At 33.0% G+C, this 20,540-nt stretch overlaps 1 protein-coding gene across 3 annotated transcripts in view; it reads right to left on the bottom strand.

Annotated features, from left to right (window-relative positions):
* Nucleotides 1-20,540, bottom strand: part of MSH3 (mutS homolog 3) — a 127,607-nt gene that overhangs the window by 40,011 nt on the left and 67,056 nt on the right. For all 3 annotated transcript variants that reach the window (XM_011377558.2, XM_023523009.1, XM_023523013.1), the window contains 5 exons: nt 17,877-18,064; nt 16,980-17,148; nt 12,383-12,447; nt 9,914-10,030; nt 2,955-3,062 (listed from right to left, as the gene is read on the bottom strand). In XM_011377558.2, coding sequence (XP_011375860.1) covers nt 2,955-3,062; nt 9,914-10,030; nt 12,383-12,447; nt 16,980-17,148; nt 17,877-18,064 — 647 coding nt within the window. The remainder of the gene's footprint in view (nt 1-2,954; nt 3,063-9,913; nt 10,031-12,382; nt 12,448-16,979; nt 17,149-17,876; nt 18,065-20,540) is intronic.

Here is a 20,540-nt window from a genome sequence, read left to right as displayed (position 1 = left end):
ATCAAATTATTTCTACAAATGATTTTGCAAATACAATGCCCGTAAGATAATCAAAACAACCAGGCATTCAAAAAGATACACGAACAAAAACGAGCAGAAACAATGGACAATAATAGAAATAGACACAAAAGGACTCCAGATATTTGAATTATCAGACACAGACTTTAAGATAACTATGCTTATAGTGTTCTAAGAGACATTGAGTATTGACAAGGAACTAAAAATGATTTTTTAAAAGAAATTATTATGGGTATGAATGATAACAACCCTTAAGTTCAGATATTTTTATTAAAGACAAAGAATTTTTACAATACTTATTTCTTTCTGATTTTTGAATAACTAAACACCTTTGATTAATAGCTACTATTTACTAAGTGCTTATCATTTGCCTAGTCCTGCTTAGAAGTTTCATATATCTTTATCTCATTTAATCTATACGACATATCTGAGAGATAGGTACTATTTTGTCAATGCACAAACTGAGGATCAGAGATGTTAAGTAATTTGTTTAAAGTCAGCTGTTAAATAACCAAGCTACCATTCAAAATCCATGTCTATCTGATCCAAAGTCTACACTCTGAAGGATGGCTAAAAGAGAGATACAAATTACTTATGCGAATCAAATGGTCTCTTAATATATATATATATACACTGAAAGATGCCAAAAGAACAAGGAGAGGCATTAAACTGAAAAATCTAAGCCCAAACTTACATGCAGTAGGTAATCTAAAACTGTTAATTTTCTGGTGAGTCTAGGAATAGACTCATAGTTTTACAATGATGTAATAAGGAATATATTTTTACTCCACAGATAGAGTTCTTGCCCAAACTACATCTCAATAAAGAATTCCCACAACTTTAAGATTTATCCCATTTACTAATTCATAACTTTTCTTCTTACAACTTTATATGTGGATACCTAAGACTTAAATAAGAGTACATGGCCAGTTAGTGACAGAGGGTGGGCTAGAACCAGGTCTTTTGACAACAAAGCTAGATTCTGATTAATATTTCGCACTGAAAATTATATATTATGTGTAATAATCTGTATGTTTAGGTGTACAAATAGATATACAGACACACATACAGATATGAAATTTTCAATTTGGTGTAATGTAGCAAACCACACACCCATACATAATGAGAAGAGCTTGATCTAAATACACATTAAGTACACAGGCTGTAGCCAATTCTCTGCTTAATTCAGACACAGAAATCATAAGGAAAAATTTGCTTCGCAAACCTTGTGAACCAAAAAAGAACTATTAAGATTGTAATACATAAGGAAGAAATCAAGTCAGCTGAAAGTAGACTCATTCTTCCCAACTAGATTCAACTAGAGTAAATTTACATATCTCATTTTTACAGATGATTAATAGAATATAACTTTTCCCCATTTCCTGCAATGTAAAGTTTCAGCTCTAAAATGCCTATAGTTGACCGACAGAGCAAATTTGTGTATTTGAATCCCTCTGATGTGACAAGAAATTAGGCAATAAAGAAAATGCAAAGACCTAATTTAAATAAAACTGTTGTGCCTGGCAGTCTGGATACACTGCATGCACAAATGGACAGCAAAACAAAATGAAAGAAAACAGCAAATTAAGTATATTTTGAGTCTATAAATGACGCAGCCAATCCTTCAACTCTCCTCCCACAAATAAATAAATGCTTTACATTAAACAAACCACTTTTTGACATCCACTGTGGGCACTATGCTAGCTACAGAGGACATTTAAATGTTAAAAAAAGATATCTGGCACAAACTAGAGAAGAAATCAAGACTTGAAGGAAGTGTGAACAGTGAAAACACATCTACTAATGAACTGTGTGCCACAACACTGATAGACAGTATCTCTTCCATTTTCTTTTTTAGTCCTCACAACAAGCCAGCAAGTTAAATATTCTCTAAATGTTTCTTAGATACATGAAAAAAATGAGGCTGTGAGATACAAATTAAGTATTTGTGCCCCCCTCATTCATATGTTGAAACCTAATGTCTAATGTAATGATATTATTTAATGGCTAAGTATTTTTCCATCAGATTATTGTTTGTTGATGTTGGAATTTGTATTTACTAAAAAAGGAAACTTTTATTAAAAGAGAAAAAATAAATAATGTGATGGTATTAGGAGGGAGGGCCTTTGGGAGGTGATTAGGTCATATAGGCAGAGCCCTCATGAATGAGGAAGTGCTCTAAAAAAGAGACCCAGACAGCCTCCACAGGGCAAAGCCCACCAGAGCCACAGAGAGCCAACAGCATGAAATTCCAGCCTGGGGGAGCCACAAGAGCAAGCTGAAGTGCAGAGTGTTCGGCAGAGGTAAAGCCACCACAGAGAACCCCCTCAGAGGTGTGCCCATGGGGGCAGGGTGGGCTGGAGCCCTGGGGGCCCAACCGATGCCCAGCAAAGCAATGGGAACAGGACTGCCACCCCAGAGGGTCTAGAAGGCAGGACCCACCCCTCACCACCAGAGAAGTGACGACAGAGAATTAAACCAAAAGACTGGCTCAAGCTTAAGGTTTCAGAGGTAAGGAAGAGCAATTTGAGAGCAATTGAAAGCAATAGGGAGCAATTTGCCTCAGAATGAATCACCCATGTCTGATTAAGATATTTAAATGAGGCTTTTATAATTATAAAGTTAAACATTATAAAGTATTCAAGTCAAAGTTAATAAATGAAAGGACTGCTCCTTTATAAAAATGTCGCCTATATAAACGTAAATATTGAAATACATAATATTCACCTCTAGAGTTATAGTGAACATTGTACTTAGTGATAGAGCAAGCAAGAAAAGAATTTTAAATCAAGCTATATTTGTATGACATTCAGCTTTACCAAGAGTCCACCATATTTAAATAATTTTAGTATTTTACAATAAAAACACTAAAATAGATTGAATAATGGCATCTGATCTAAAGTACTGAAACAAGGGGGAAATAGAAAATATATTACCTGCAGTAATCTCCTTGCTTAGCGACCTTGGCCAGGGAGAAAATGCAGTCAATAGTTGCTAGGTGATGTACTGCTTTACACAAGGAATGATAATGTTCACTGAAATTCCTACAAAAGCAACAACAAAAAGGTGAGCAAAATGATTTCTTTGACTTATAAAAGCTATACAATAAGTAAGCACAAGCTAAAACAAAATAACCAGGCATATCCAGCAGTTAAGAGAGATGGAAATTACAGTGAACTACTTTTGTTTAATATAATAACTTGATTACTGAGGCTTCTTTTTGGTTCATTTGGATAGAATTATATATATTTAAAACAGCTTTTATACCAAAATATCTATTATTACTATCATACTGCACATTTGATCTGATCCATGACATTTTAACTTAGATGTAATTAACTCAAATGTAGCAATCATTTTCATTTATCTTCAATAAACTGCCCAGGTTCCTTTTGTGCTTCTCGTTCATAGCATCATCCGAATTAGGAATAACAGTTTCAATATCGTTCGCCCTGAACTAGAAGCTTCTCCATGGTAGAGTCCGTGTCCATCTGATTTACCGTAACGTCTAGACCATAACCTTGCCATAAACATTGTAATAAATTTTGTTGAATGCAAGTAAGAAGAAAAGTACTTTTTTCAGTGATCTGCACTTATCTTATTAGTAGTGTATACTATTAATTAGATAATTAACTTCTGGATTTGTTTGTAAAAGATAATGGTCATTGCCTCAAATCTTTGGCTAATTAAACAGCTGATGGTCAAGAAGCTTTAGAGTCATTATTTAAAGACATTCAGAAAAAAATATAGGAATGTACACAGTTATTTACCTTTCTCTCTCTCTTTTTTTAGCTTGTTATCTCATTATCTCATAGCACAGGTATCCCTTACATCCTTTTAAAGAAGATTCCCTCAAAAGGAATAGAGTACTATGCTGAATGCTTCTCTTAAAACAGATTTCACTATTGTACTATGGGTTTCAGAAACTTTGAGATTTAGTCTGTTTGCTTCTTAAAAAACGGAGGTTTTTAGAGTGCTTTCTAGTTTGAAAAGGATATTCAGATGAAGCTACTATATGACCAGTTATTCCTATATTATCACTATATTGATTTTTTAGGATCTGTAATTTTGTATTTTTCTAGCAATATCAGAACAAGGTATTCTATGTAAATGACTTTGTCAGATACTAAAAACATTTTAAGTATCCAGTTTTATTTCTGTATTAACTATTTGTAAATTAAAAATATATTTACAGTATATTTTATACTACTTTGCCTGAGTAGACAGAGCATAATGAATATAATTTACCTATTTCCCCCTGAATTAAAATTCATCAAAACAAACTGCAAAGAGCCATAAAAAACCCCAACTAGCCATGGCAATCTTGAGAAAGAAGAACGAAGTTGGAGGTATCACACTACCTGATATCAAACTATACTACAAGGCTACAGTAATCAAAACAGCATGGTACTGGCATAAAAACAGATACATTGATCAATGGAACAGAACAGAGAGCCCAGAAATAAATCCACGCCCATACGCTCACTTAACATATGACAAAGGAGGTAAGAATATACAATGGGGAAAAGACAGTATCTTCAATAAATGGTGTTGGGAAAACTGGACAGATACATGCCAAGAAAAGAAGCTGGACCATCTTCTTACACCGTATACAAGAACAGATTCAAAATGGATTAAGGTCTTAAATGTTAAGACCCGAAACTGTAAAACTTCTAGAAGAAAACATAGGCAGTAAACTCTCTGATATTACTAACAGGAATTTCTTTTCAGATGTATCTCCTTGGGCAAGGGAAACAAAAGAAATAAACAAGTGGGACTACATCAAACTAAAAAGTTTTTGTACAGCAAAGGAAACCATCAACAAAACAAAAAGACAACTGACTGTTTCGGAGAAGATATTCGCTAATGATACATCCAGTAAGGGGTTAATATCCAAAACATATAAAGAACTTATACAACTCGACAACAAAAAAACAAATAATCCAATTAAAATGGGCAGGTGGTCTGAATAGATACTTCAAAGAGGAAATACAGACGGCTAATATTCATATGATAAGATGCTCAAGGTTGCTAACCATCAGAGAAATGCAAATTAAAACCACAATGAGATATCACCTCACACCTGTCAGAATGGCTATCATCAATAAATCAAAAAACTACAAGTGTTGGCGAGGATGCAGAGAAAAGGGAACCTCATACACTGTTGGTGGGATTGCAAATTGGTACAGCCGCTATGGAAAACAGAATGGAGGTTTCTCAAAAAATTAAAAATGGTTATACCTTTTGACCCAGCAATTGCACCTCTGGGTATTTATCCAAAGAAAACCAAAACAATACTTCGTAAAGATCTATGCACTCCAATATTCACGGCAGCACAATTACAATAGCCAAGATACGGAAGTAACCTAAATGCCCATTAACAGACAATTGGATAAAGAAATTATGGTTCATATAGGCAATGGAATATTACTCAGCCATTAAAAAAATGAAATCCTACCATTTGTAATGACATGGATGGACCTAGAGGTTTTTATGCTAAGTGAAGTAAGTCAGATAGAGAAAGAAATACCATGTGACTTTTCTTATATGTGGAATCTAAGGAACAAAAAGAACAAACTAATCAAAAACAGATTCGCGAATATAGTGGACAATTTGGTGACGGACAGAGGGGAAGAGGGTTGGGGAGCTGGGATAATGGGGTGAAGGGTTAAGGAAGTATAAGTTAGTAGTTGATAGAAGGGTTAAAGAAGTATAAATTAGTAGTTCATAGTTGAAACACGGCAGAGGGAATGCAGTTAGTACTAATATGATGGCTAGGTAGAGGGCCAGGGGAGGAAGGGAGCAACTGGGGGGATCATTTTATGAACTATATAGATATCTAACCAATGTACTGTATACTTGAAACTAATTTAAATAAATTATATGTGTGTGTGTGTGTGTGTGTGTGTGTGTGTGTATTTAAACCATACCAAAAAAAACAACAACAACCACCTGTATAAATCTCATTAACATTAAGAGTCTGTGCAAAATCCCAAACACAAAGGAGAGTGGCCTCTGGAATCCGACAGACAGCACTCAGCTGCCACCTTTAAAATGCCTCTTAGGTTTTAAGATGCCACATGCTGTATGGACCTAACACTCCTGAGTGGTTGTCCAGTGATTATGCCTTGTCTTTTTAAATCTGACCACTCACTTACCCCTTTGGACTGTGGCCTATTCTGTTTCTGTTCTAATTACCATCCCATCTGGCCTTCCTAACCTGGCACTCTCTCTTTTGCCAGAGAATAGCCACAATTGATCTTTCTGCTCTTGCCTCTCTGGGCTTGAGTGTCAAAGTACCTTCAGCACTAAAAAAGTCAATTTTTTTCTTACTCTCACTCCCTCCTTCTCAGGTCCTGTCACCACAACCCTAATTTGCTACTACCCAGAAGCCTTAGGTTGAGGGTAACTGTCCCTGACAATCTTCTAAACTTTTGGGATTGAAGTGAGTGGCATAGTTCTCAGTGGGTATCATTTCAGTTAAAAAAAAAAAAAAAAGGCAGAGAGGGATAAGGTAATTATTTTGATATGGACAATAATGTTCTTTTTTATATCACCTATATTAATAAGATGTGACTAAAATTAAAATGATTATAAACCTTAAAGATCATCATCGTAACTCTTACAAAGCCTTGTTTGACTTCTTGATCTTTGTCCATTTGCTATATTTTGCCAAATTTCAAAGAGATTATCCATATTTAGAAAAATGACAACCTGAGAAATGGGCAATTCAGATAACAATCTGATAGACTGGATTTGTGTCATAACAACATGCAATTCCATCACTAAGCCACCAGTCAATTTAAGGATGAAGCCAAAACATTATAATTTAATCTCTGATCAAAAGATATTGCTAATCCATGGGAAACGGATTAAGACACTTGGGTTCTAAAGCTATTATGACAGTTTACCATCAGAGGTTGCTCAATGACATCTCAAGTTAATAAAAATGGAAAATATTCTTTCTTTTATTTATAAATGCATTTCTAAAATATTTAAACTACTGTATGAGAGATAATTCCATTTTTCAAGAATTTGTAATTGAGAAGATTATTCAATATCCACAGCCCATTTCCTAGAACACAAAAGAAGAGACATGTTTTTTGAGAGAGGGTTCCATTTAGAGTTTCTTACAACCTTAATTTCTTGCAATATTTTGATAAAAAGTAATATGACTAATGCACAACAGTTATTATCTCAGTAGGAGACAAATACACTTGTATAGCTGGTATTCAATCCTCTGGTGTTAGGTTCATTGAGGTTAATAATTTTTAAATAACATCATATTCATGCCATCTGGCATCTCAACTAATAGAGTGCATAACAGTCAATGCTGTTCTCAAGTGGGAGCTCTAGTTGCAAATGCTCTAAATTTCAGCTAGTATTCTCTTTTTAGATAAAAAAACTTTAATACGTTTTTCTTATTTTGAAAGTAATATGTCTATTATAGAAAATTTTGAAATCACATATTTGTAAATTAAAATCTCCAGTTATTTTACCATCTAGAAATAATCAAATATTTGAGACTACATATTTTTATGAATAGACATTTCTCCAAAAAAAACACACAAATGGACAAGAAGCATATTAATAATATAATAAACATTTATATTTCATTGTTTAAATTCTAAAGATTCATATGCTATGCATATATGTGAATTTACACATACAGATTTGTATCATATTTTAATACTGTTTTGCATACTATTTAACACGGTGATATGTTTTATCATATTTTAATTACTGTTTTGCATTCTCTTTACTAATATATCATGGGTATCATATTCTTCTGTTATGTCATATTTAACATTAGCTCACTCTTAGCAGCTCTCGACTACATCAAAACAGTGATATGATAAAAGCTGAATTCTCCTGTGTTAATCTGGCAGCAGAGCCAGTCAGAGGGCTGATACGATAAAAAAGGTATGAGGTAATGGTGGGGTGCTAGATGAGAACAGGAGAAGAAAAGGCATATTAAAGAGATATTTCAAAGGGAAAAAAGACACACGATAATTTGATAACAGCTAAAGAGACTAAAAAGAATAATCAAGGATAATGCCCAAGTTTTTAGCCTGGAAGACCTGAACTTTCTTTAGTCTAGATGATACAGGGAGAACATAACCCAGATTTATAAAATCATGTATGTACTATGAATAGAATGAATATGAATTACCTCACCAAATCCTAGGACCCTAGAATGTGGCCCTTGAAACTTTAAAGGAGTAGCCTAATTTTCATGTTCTCAGCGATACTACTAAGGGAAAAGCCAGGAAAACTGAGAGACTCAAGGGCCCTGAAAACCCTCAAAACAGGAAACTGAAAGTAAATTGAAAAGGAACTGAATAAACCAATTTCCATCCTTGGATCCAAGAGTCTGAGTCGAGATAACCTAAAAAGACTCAGGATAAGTAAATTAGAATCTCTTTCTAATCCTATAATTCAAGACCCCTCTAGGCAAAAAGAGATGATACTAATCTTTTAAAAATTGTCACATATCTTTTGTGTTCTTTTTTTTTCACTTGTCAGATTGGTTACTTTAAATGGAATAAAGCTCCTTGAAGGACCTCACAGAATACATACCGTTTAAGTTTATAAAGATAAAGATTAATAGAGGGATTTCTGTTTAGAGTGACGCCTACGAATTCATCACGGGCAGGCTTGACAGCCTGATGGTAAGGGGTACGCACCCCACTGCCAGACACCCCGGCTTGAATCTGGGCTCCAGTCTTTAACCTTACGACCAACTTCTTATTTCCGCATCTGACTTTATTCATTTATAAATTGGGAGTGATGATAATACTTAATTCCCAGGGTTCTTGTGAGAAACAATCAGATAGTATACATAAAGTGCTTAGTGGTCCAGAGCCAGTGTCTACGGACTCATGAAAGTCAAATGCGCACATCTCTCCCAAACTCCTGTCCAGCAGTAGCTTAAAATCAGTCATGGTGGGAGTATTTACACTTTAGAAAACAGCAAATGCTACAAACACTACTACTGTTCCAGGGCTAGCTGTTAATCATTTACCAGCACACTACTGACTTAAGCTTGTCAATATGAATGCATGAATATTAATAAATCTAGAATTTGAGATATTCTTTAAGACAAAGGCAAGTACTCTTCAAAACATCTCATATTACAAAAAAACAAAAAGGTGGGGGACTATTCTAGAATTAAATAGAATAAAGAGCTATAATAACCAAATGCAATGTATAAAAGTTGATTAGATCTTTTATTTAAAAATTTGAGGAAGGAAATTGAGAAAATTCAATGTATTCTTAAATTGATAGTAATTTCTCAGGTGTGATAACAGTATTAAGATTATATAGCATAATGCATTTATTTTAGAAGATCTATGCTTAAGTGTTGTCTAAAACTTCCAAATGTTTCTGAAAAAAAAAGTGTATGAGAGAGATATGAAACAAATACAGCAAAATGTTAACACTTGATAAATCTAGGTGAAGAGTACATAGGTGTTCGTGTCAACTTTGTCACAGATTTAAATTTTTTAAAATAAAAAGAAGGGAAATTTTTTTTAAATTTAATTAAATGGAGATAATAAGAACCGCTAACACGTATTTGTCCAACGCCGAAAATGTTAACCCTTTGTATAAGAACAGTAAACAAAGTCCAAGGTGGGATTTCAAAAGGTGACTCTACTAAACATCCTTAGCAACAAAATGTTAGTACAGTAACAATAAGTATATTTGGTATCTCACCAAAGACTTAGATGACCTTACATTTCAATAGATTAAAAATAAAATCAGAGAACACATGTACTCAACTATTTCATGGCAGATCACAAACAATAATCTCTACTTTTCTTTCTGATGGAAAGATTTTCCGGTCTATTTCTCATAGCAAAAAGTCAGATTATATTTTTCATTGTACACTCACTCTAGAAAATCAAGCCATTCAGCATTGCAGTCAAGGACTAGCTGCTCCCGGAGCTGATTCAGATGTCTGTAATTTTCTACAACAAAAGGAGAGTGAAAGCGGCTCACAGCTTTTGTGCTAGAAGAGAGGGAAAAACACAAATAGGAAATCAAGGTTACTAAGGAATCAGCAGTGCCATCACTTCAGAAAATTAAAGCAGTTATTTATTATTCTCTGGTGAACATGGAAAGTAAATAGCTGTAAATAAAGAACATTCTTTAATTATGGCCCTGAACTCTATTGATTCCTAAGATCTTCATTGTAAATAAAGTACTTGGAGTTCATAGGACTTTGCTGGGGAAGCTTTTAAAATGCATTCAAATTATATCCATATGGCAAAGTCAAAGTTTAGAATTTTCATTTCAGAAGCAGAAAGCTTTTTTCTTAACTTATACTAAATAAAAACACTTGCTGTTTATAATAAAAAAAAAAAATCAGAAGCAAATACAGCAAAATAAGTCCTGACAAAGCTGGGAGGTGGATACATTGGTAAAGGTCATATTATTCTTTATATTTTATACTTTTCTGTATGACTGAAGCATTTCGGTGAAAAAAATAAAAATATAAAGCATTACAAAGAATAGCAATGCATTAATTCAGGAAGCAAAGAGGAGTTCTTCACGATCTAAGTGTAGATTCACAGTGACCCTGGATGGGAAGAAACACCATGTGCTCCTCCTCCAGGCTTACGTATAATCTCTGCTCTTATTCAAGAAGCTGTAGAGTACACTGCAGGGAGCTCCAAACCTGCCACTTATTGGCTAGCTATGTAACTCTGGGCAAATATAACTGACCTTCTCTAAACATCACCTTCTCCATCTATAAAATGGGGATAACAGCGTCTACCTCATAGGTACTGTTGAGAGGATCAAACAGACAGCACTTAACAGAGTATCTCTATCATGAGTTAGGAGTTGTTCTGTGGTGATAGTGGTGGTTGTTACTGCTGTTGATGTTATTACTAGGATGAGACCTTCAAGGAAAAATGGTCAGAGTTGAGTGACAGGCAAGTGTACTCTGATCTTTGTTTGCTCCTCAATCGGTGATACGCTGTCACAATTATCCTTAATTTGGCAACTTACTGGACTAGGGGTAGGCCTTTTGCATTCAAAATACAATTAATTATATTCTAACCTATCCCTATCAAGACTCCAATGGCCAAAGAACAAATAAAAAATTACAATGAACCTTCCCCAAACCATCTTATTTATTCATTCAATTTACAACACTGAATTTTTAAAAGATTTACGCTTTGCTTGTTGCTTTTAAATTATGTCATCTAGATTTCTACGCAAACATATTTATCATAGCTTTCTCTTTTGACAAAACTCATTTAGTGAGATATTTCCATTATTGTTCTAGATGAACTAACATGATTTTTAGTAATTTCTCTTCATAAAGCATATTTCCATTCATTAGCAGTAGAATAGGACAAAAGAAAATAAAGAAAAAAATGCCCACAAAAAGAAAACAACATCTCCTAAAATCAACAATACCCAAATCTCAATTACAACTTCTGGTAACATATAGAAAAAAAAAGGATGGTATTTAGAGCTAAAGAAACCTACAAATGTGTCTTCAGCATCCTTTGACAGTGGCAATGGATAACAGTTTTCTTCTTTAGTTAAAATAATAAATTTATAACCATTCATACATCATGTCAAGATTTTCTTCCATCCTTAACATAGAGTTCCTCCATACCATCACCAGCTACTAGCCCCTCTTCTACTAAGGCAAATGTAACATTTTATCTCAAATTCATGCAAACATATTAATAAAAGTAGTAATAAATATTCCACAAAGGATACTGCTCACAGGAGGATATACTTCTCTAATATCACTTCTTTAAATGAGTCCCCTCTCTTGGGGATTAATGCCTACCCAAGGAAAAAAGGCAGATATAGTTCTCTAATTTTGTTCTTGATTAATTTACTTTCATCAATTCATGAATAACTCACAAAAGAGAAGATGTAATGAACTATTGTAACTATGTGCCACAGAAAGCATTAAGAATAAAGAAAGGCAGAGCTCAGTGAAGTAGAAAATGAAATTTAAGCTTCTTAAAAGAAATGTCAGGTATAGCATTCATCAAGAAGTTCAAGCAACCAAATGCATCTTATAATTGAAGTTTCCTCAACTTTTTTCCATTTCATGTGTTTAAAGTGTACTCTGAAGTATAAGAATAAAATAGTAATTTGCAAAACAAGAAAACAAATGTTACAAATAAGATATCTTTTGGAAAAAATGTTTTAAAATCAATGATAAAAAGAGTTTAGAATAATTTTTTCTTCGGTTAAAAGTTCCATTAAAAAAAAAGGGGGGAAGAATTGCTTTTCATGTCAGGATGTGGTTATTATCGGTCAGTAGCATACAGCTATACAGATGTCATTATAACTCATATTAATTTAAAAAATGTATTTTTAAACCTACCTTCCAACCTTAATCCAATCAGCTGGTATACAAGATACGGCAGAGTTCTTTATTTCAATCATAAACTAAAATAAATATAAATGAAAGATATTTAAATGATTAGTCATATTTTTAAAGCTTCCTCAAAATTGTGCTAAATATTAATCATAAATAGTAAATATTCTAAGTATTCTAAATAAATCCAGTATTGTTCTTGGGAGAGTTTGTATATGTCCATCCAACTAAATGTTATTAATTAGGGTTTCAATACTTGAGATAAAGTATAATTTGCATGAAGAAAAAAGTCTGTAATAAAGGATATGATTTAGCACTTTAATGTTTGTAACATCATTTTGTGCATACTATGAATGGTGATTTTTTTCAATAATGACTTATTTCATTTATTAGTACTCACTTAAGAATTCTATTACTCGGTAATAAGACTGAATTTCTAAGCACATAAAATTTTTAAATGTTCAATTATTAGACGTTACGCAAGTTTGAGATAAGGTTCCTCCCCTATTCTGAACAGGAGAATTTATTATAATACTTTTTATGCAAGGAATTTAAGTCCTCTAAAAGTTTCTTCATAAAGAAAGCACTGATTTCCCCAACTATTAAAGGAGAAGACATTTCTTCCTATGAATATTTTCTTTAAGTTTTCACCTATATGAACCTTAACTTTATGGATCCAACTGTGCTCTACAAAATAGCTTTTCTGAAATCATCCAGAAAGTAAGTGAAATCAAGTTCTTTCTCTCACACCTTTCATTTTTAGCATTCATAATATATCATTTCATCCTGTTTACATTCCTGTATTGTCATGAAATTCAATGTTTTATTTAAATAAATAAGTTTATTATGTACAGGATAGAACCCAGAACTCTGTGGCTGCTGGAAAAATTCCACGAAATAAATATCACTGATGGGAAAGATAAAATCACTTTTAAACTATGCTAAAAAAATTCCACTTAAATATTATTTTTAAATGTTCTGTGAGAGACATGTTGGTCTTTTTATAAAAATAATTCTGGTAAGAGCTATCCATGCCAAAGGCAAACAGAAAAATTTGGGAACACATTGGACCACTAATATTTGGGAAAGACACATCTTGATCCACAATGACTAACACAGAGCTCCACAGGAGTTACTGCCTAAGGGATGGTGCAAATTTTGAAAAGAAGCCCACTCTGCCTCAGCGAGGTCACTGGGCAGCCAGCAAGGCTGGTTTACTTAAGTAACTTGCCATTAACATTGCAGCATCAAGGATCTGGATTCAAGTCTGTACCTTACACAAGCTACAAACTGCTATTGGTCACAGCCTTTTTTGGAGCAGCTTATAAATGGTTTGGAGCATAACTGTTCAATTTGTAAGTATCGAGGTTCTACCTTAAGGACCACAGCCCCTCAAGCAAGCCATGTGTAGAGCCAATACAGGATGAAAACGGAATGAGAGTCAGGAAAGTCCACATGGACTTCCTGCCGGTTAAATCCCTGTGTCACTTGCTCAGACAGGGGCTGATCCTATGTGTCTTTTTTTCTTTCAGTCGTCCTAGGTTTTCAGCCTGTGTTTCTCCTCAGAATTGTTATTAAAGAGCAGTTTTGTTTTATTCTACACTGGTTATGGAAGAGGAAAGTCTCTATTTCTTTTTATAAACATCCTAAGAATGAGCAGACAGGTCTTTTGTTTAAGAATTTTATTGCTAAAGAAAGGGAAACTAAAATTGGAAATTAACATTTATTTCAGAAATCTTAGAAAATTCTCACAGTAACTTTCCCTGCTCTATAGTTGATTTTGTTTCTTAGGTGTTGATGTGAGAAGTCTACCTTGATTTGTTCTAGCAATCTCTCGTATTCTTCTCCTGAGATCCAATCCTGTCTTGATTAAATGTCGGATACTGTTACTCAAACTATTGCCTGTGGTATCACTGGACTGGCATCATTGCTAACTTTGCTGTAATTCTTAACTCACTCCAGAAACTATTTTGTTTTTCCAACATCACACTTAACCCATTCCTACTTCTCCCCCTTTTCTTTCTCACTCTCTCTTAAGAATTTTAAACTATTTTTTTAATGAAGAAATAAGATTTAACAGAGAATGCTTTCCACGTCTTAAACATACTAAGCAGATATCTGGATATGAAATGTTGTGCATTAATAAATTTTTTTCCTAAAGATTTCCAATTCTTTTTTCCTTCTCCTTAAGAATAATAATACTTATCAATACTTCCCCAAATCTAAATATCACCCCATATCCAATCCATATTTGATTCAAGATTAAGAGAAAATTCTCCATATAATAACAAGATCTGTGTACCATGTGGGACTGCTTTTAAAAATTACAAAAGTTCCATGCATAGAAGTAAAACTTTAGACAGAACAGAAGGGTGTAATAAAATAAGAAGCATGTATATATAAAATGAGGGTTTTCCTCTCTTCCCTTCCTCACTTGTCAGAGGCAATCGCATTTGACAGAATCTATTCTCAATCCTTTAAATATCCCTAAATAATTTGCTGCTACCTGTAATAGAATCTTTTAAACAAAATTTGATTATGACAATGCTGAATATTTAGAATTTATGTGGTGTTTGAATAGAATCACTAATTCTCAAAAAAATGATGTGATTCTGCATTAATGTACTATGAAAATTCTAGAGGATTTTAAAAACCAACAAGAATTCATTCTACTGTTAATAACTGAGAAATTTCTTGCCTCAGATTCATCGCCTTAACCTAGTAAAGGTTAAGTAAAGAATAATACGATAATTTGTCTCTCTCCATAATCAATTGTAATCCAATTACTTGATCTCCATGCTGTGCTTTTTCTTAAACTTTAATGCTATATTCATAAAGAATAACTAGTTTACTATCCCCTCTATGAATTCTTGATTATTTTTTCCATTTTTACTTAAAAAGTGCCAATGGAACTCAAGACTATCTTCCCAAGACTTATGTTTTATTTTAGTTGAATAGTACGAGCTCTAAAACGTCCAGATTTTATCAAATAAAATACATGCTGTTGATAATCCCTTGTGTTAATATTCACGCACAGAGTGAAATATAACATGGTAGAAAGACTGGAGTCAGGCAGACCTGGGCTGGAATTGAGCTTCTGACCTGCGCAACTTACCTACCTATTCCAGTTCTCTTTCTAAAAACTGGACTAACCCCTTCTTGTGTTGCGACAAGGATTAAATTAGATAATATATGTAAAGTACTTAGAACTGTACTAGGCTTTAACAAGTGCCTAATAAATGGTAACCATGTTGTTGTTGTTGTTGTTGTTGTTACTTGAGTAATATTTGTATAATATTTTCTAATTAGAAAGCACATTCATGTATTTTAACACAATTGGTCTTCCTGGTAGTCTTATGACAGAGGTGACATAGCATGTAAGTGGTAGAATTGGCACTTACACTGAGCTTTCCCCACTGTAATACCAGATAACCACTTTTCTACTACATATTTTTTATTCATGTTATCAAGCAGTTTTGACCATCTCATTTTCAACACATTGCCAGAATAGTGGCACTTAGGTCATGATTGCACGGTAAAACCACAACGTACGATTAAGTATTCAGTATTTGCCTGTTCAGGGGGTGGAAAACCAAGCATAAGTACTGTCATATCACTTTTCTGTTATATAATTATAAATTCTATGTAAAATACGTTATGAAATATCTGCCCAAGTATAATACCTTAATAATTTTAATCCAGGAAACGGGCTAACTTAATTAATGGTCTATTAAATGGCACAAGATTAACAAACATTTTAATAAAGATTATAACTTACTGTAGAGCTTATTTCAAATAATCACATAAATCAACAATCTTTTGGCCAGATATATAAAGCAATGTTCATCCTATAGAAATTATTCACAAATATCCTCATCTGCTATTTTAACAAAGGAGAATTTCTCAAATTCCTTCACAGGTGGAATCTTTATATTTATTAAACACAAGATATGAAAGTAGAATGCCTCAAGACTCAGAACAGACTAACAGGTAAAAGCATACTTTGTCCTATTTCTCATTCAGATATTAAGATCAAATTTTAAACAGAAGTACACATACCAATAATATATTGAAACAGCACCACAATCTTATAGAAGACTCACTAAACATAGTTTCTCACTATAGTTCTGTTTTTGTTTATTTGCTTTTTGTTTTTTTAGCAGCTATCCTAACTTCAGAATGAAGTCCTGCCATTTAACCACTGTTCCATCGAATCAACCCACGTGGTTCACTGTGCATCATCTCATCATCTGCAAGCAGGAGCTACAGACTAACTTCTCTCTCCTGGATTTAGGGTAAGTGAATTCCATAAGTTAATATCTACAATAGTCAAGGTTTTCCATAATATAATTTTAACAGATAACATTAAAACACATGTAACAGTAAGTTTCATGATTTTACCAAGAAACTACAGTAAATAACAAACAAAACACTTATTAAAATAATTCTTATTAAAACAAGGTATTATAACATATTTCTAAGGAACAAAACAGAAAAACTGAAAAAGATATTTTCATCCTATCCTCATATTTTTGTTTGCATTTTAAAATATCTTTTCTACTTTGGGAAAACTAATGCAAAATAAAAGTATGTTTGACATTACCTCCTGTCCTGATACTGTCACATATTGTGCAGAAGGATTTTTTAGTATTTTTCGTATTTCTTGCAAATGTATTTGGATCTTGTCAGTAACCCCTTGAATTTCATCCTTTCTCCTTTTTATCAAAGGGAAGTCAGAAAGGTCTTTGAATAATTCAGTTTTATCTCCAATTCTAGAAAATGAAAATACATACATTGAAGTATATAACTTATACCAGTCATCAATTATTTTTCGCAGCAGGATGAAAAACCAAAGGGTTGGAAGTCAGGAAAATTGCCTGACTTTTATGGGTAAGGCTCTTAATTTATGAGTAAGTTTCTTAATTTCTCTGAAGACAGACAAAATAACACTAACATTTTTGTTTTGCAAGTTCATGATTCCAATGGTAAAACCAAGAAATAAAATTAAATATTTGTTGTTTGCCTATTCAGAAAATAAACACAAATATAAATATTGCCAAAATGTCTCTCTTTTATGGAGAGTTCTTGGTGAGATGAACTGTAAAATGACTAGATCTTAAAGGATAAGTTTGTTTCTGTAGTTTCTAAATATAAGGCCATCCCTGGATGTCTAATAAATGAGTACAAGATGCCATCTGACGTCCATTTTGGGATTAATAAACTGCTACTGCTTGCTGTGTCTGGACATCTTTTCATCATCTGAGTAAGTAAGTACCACCTCTGTCCTGGATGATGAACTGCCTAAATTTTAGACATTAAAATGTTACTTCTAGCTGTAACGTAAAGCCTTTAGTATCTAGTCATAATTCTAATTTCACATGCGACTTCTTTTATTATTTCTAGTGAAGCTTAACAATCCACACATCAAATGGCAAATTCATTAGGACAAGCCAATTAAAACTTTCACTGCTGGAAAGGAAAACCTTGGTCTGCTACTTACTTGGCAGCTTGTTCATTAAGTATCTTTAAGTAATGTTCCACTGGACTGAGAAGTTCAGGAATTTCTAAAATAAATGTCTGGAGCAAATCTGACTGAACGTGGGAATTAACAGCAGGTATTAATGCTTGAAATTCTGACTTCAGGTGATAAAGGGCTTTGACAATCAAAAAGAACTCTTGTGTAGAACACTGAAAATAAAAATATTTATAACTTAAATAATGTTACATAAAAATGAAATTTAATAGTGATCTTTTTAAAGTTACAATCAAAATAAAAGAAACCTTTAATTTATTCTATAAACCAGTTATTTGAAATAAAATACTGTTGATATCTTCTAAATGTTAAATCAATATTTTAAATACTTTACAAAACAATATTTTAAAGCTATAAGGAAAATAATTTGAGACAGAGGTAGTAAAGTCAATACTTGCTCAGTATGTTTTCAAATACACTGACCATATAGCAAAAATATAGTAAACAGTGTCAAAAATATAAAGGGCAATTCTGGGGAAATATTTGATATGAGAGATAAAGGGCAAAATTCCCCCACATATAATGAGCTCTTAGAAATCTTACATGGAAAAGATAAATAATCCGAAGAATATAAACTGAATATGCTGCTCACAGAAAAAGAATGTCCAATAAGCACATGATTAACCCACATAATTAGGATAAGCTAATCCAAAATACAAGATAGTATTTTTCACTTATCAGGATGTCAAAGATCTAAAGGCTTGGTAAAGCCAAGTCACACATGGTGTTAAAAAAAAAAGACATATTTTTTCTATACTATTAGTAAGAGGGATAACCTTTTGGAAGAACAATTTGGCATATCTTCATAGTAAACAAGTACAAATGCCCTTTGACTAATCAATTATATTTTTAAGACTTTAACTAAAAAATACTTAACGAGTAATGAAAAAATATGTGTATCTGAATATTTATAGTAAACTGTTTGTAATATTAAAAAGATGAATAAAAAACAAATATCCAGCAACTGAGATCTTATTAGGAAAAACTCATACAATGTAATACTATGAAAACAGTTTAAAAATTAAGACATCTATACATACTGATGTATACAGATTGATACAGAACTCCATAATTTCAACATACATTAATTATACATAGTATACGTTCATACTCTATACCAAATATATCTACGCAACAAAATTTCATTTGTAATTCTTTAGGTTATATTCATTATTCCATAGAAATAAAAATGTAAATAAAAAAACTTCTGAAAGGGTATACATGTAACTTATTCTAGTTACCTGTGGGTAGTGAGTATGTGGGGGTAGTGGAGGGAGACTTTTCGCTCTTCATTTTATACCTTTATACACTATTGTAATTATTTAACATGATCATAAATAATTTTTACATTGGAGCTTTTGAAAAAGAGAGTGGGCTAAATATGTGCATCTAATTTCACTTTATCTTGAAACTACAGTCAAAGATTGTTTAACCAGGCATAGAATCACAAAAAAAACTAGGAGAAAAGGCAATAGCAAAACATCTTAGAAGCTATAAAGTAAAAAAGTAAGTTGAAATTGACTTAGAAGACTCCAGGTATTTAAATCTTAAGCTGGCCCTGAGAAAAATGAGGGCCCAGCCTAAGTTACACCAAGAATCCTAAAAGACTCAGGAACTGGTGGCACAAATTATCTCTGGAAATGGATGTTGGAAGGGGTGGGGGTAGAAAAGGATAGGTTCAAAGTGATTTAAAAAGCAATTAAATCCCTCGACCTCCTATTCCTTTCCATGCCACAGAGCAACCACCACTCTCCCCCACTGCAGAAGACTAGCTATATTCTCTGGGAAAGATAAAACATAGGCTATAGGAACCAGCTTCAGGCATGGTGAAGGATAAGGACATCACCAAAAGCCAGGGATTAAAGAAACAGTTACAAACTGAACGTTGAGATTCCCAGTTGTCCCCATCCAGCGCCCAGAACATTGTTATACTAATACCCTGAGTTAAACAGAATATTGCAATCATGACACAAAAATGAAATGCTATGAGGAAAAAAAGAAAATTCAGAGAATAATAAGAAAATAAGAAATTCTTAGAAATTAACTGTGATAGTAGAAATAACAAATTCAACAGGAAAGGTCAAAGATAAAAGTGATGAAATTTTCAAGAAGGTAAAGTAAAAGTATAAAGAGATGGAAAATACAGGAGTTAGATAATCAGTACAGCAGATTCAATGAATTCAAATAATAGAGATGCAGAAAGAAAAAAAAAAATCAAAAAAGTAATTCAGGAAAATTTCCCAGAACTTCAGGATTTAAGTTGCTAGAGTCAAAGAACCCAATACAATGAATGAAAACCAAACCAAATCATGGTAAATCACCATGACATATTTGAGATGATTTAGGGACAAGGAGAAAATCTTCCAATTTCCAGAAGGAGAGTGAGGAGAAGAGAAGAAACAAAGAAATCACATGAAGAATCAGGAATCAGAATGACTTCAGACTGTTCGACAATAACAGTAAAAGCTAGAAGACAATGGAGTAACAAAATTCTAAAGGAAAATAATTTATAGCCTAGAATTTTATAATCAAAAGACCAAAAACTGTAAAGAGTAGAAAAAGACATTTACATCTGATATCCTCTCTCACGATGCTTTTAGAGGATGTATTCCACACTCCACCAAAATAAAG

Source organism: Pteropus vampyrus, unplaced genomic scaffold, assembly GCF_000151845.1.
Source record: "Pteropus vampyrus isolate Shadow unplaced genomic scaffold, Pvam_2.0 Scaffold11, whole genome shotgun sequence".
In the NCBI taxonomy this organism is placed as follows: Eukaryota; Metazoa; Chordata; class Mammalia; order Chiroptera; family Pteropodidae; genus Pteropus; species Pteropus vampyrus.
This window is presented reverse-complemented; position numbering and strand designations above follow the sequence as displayed.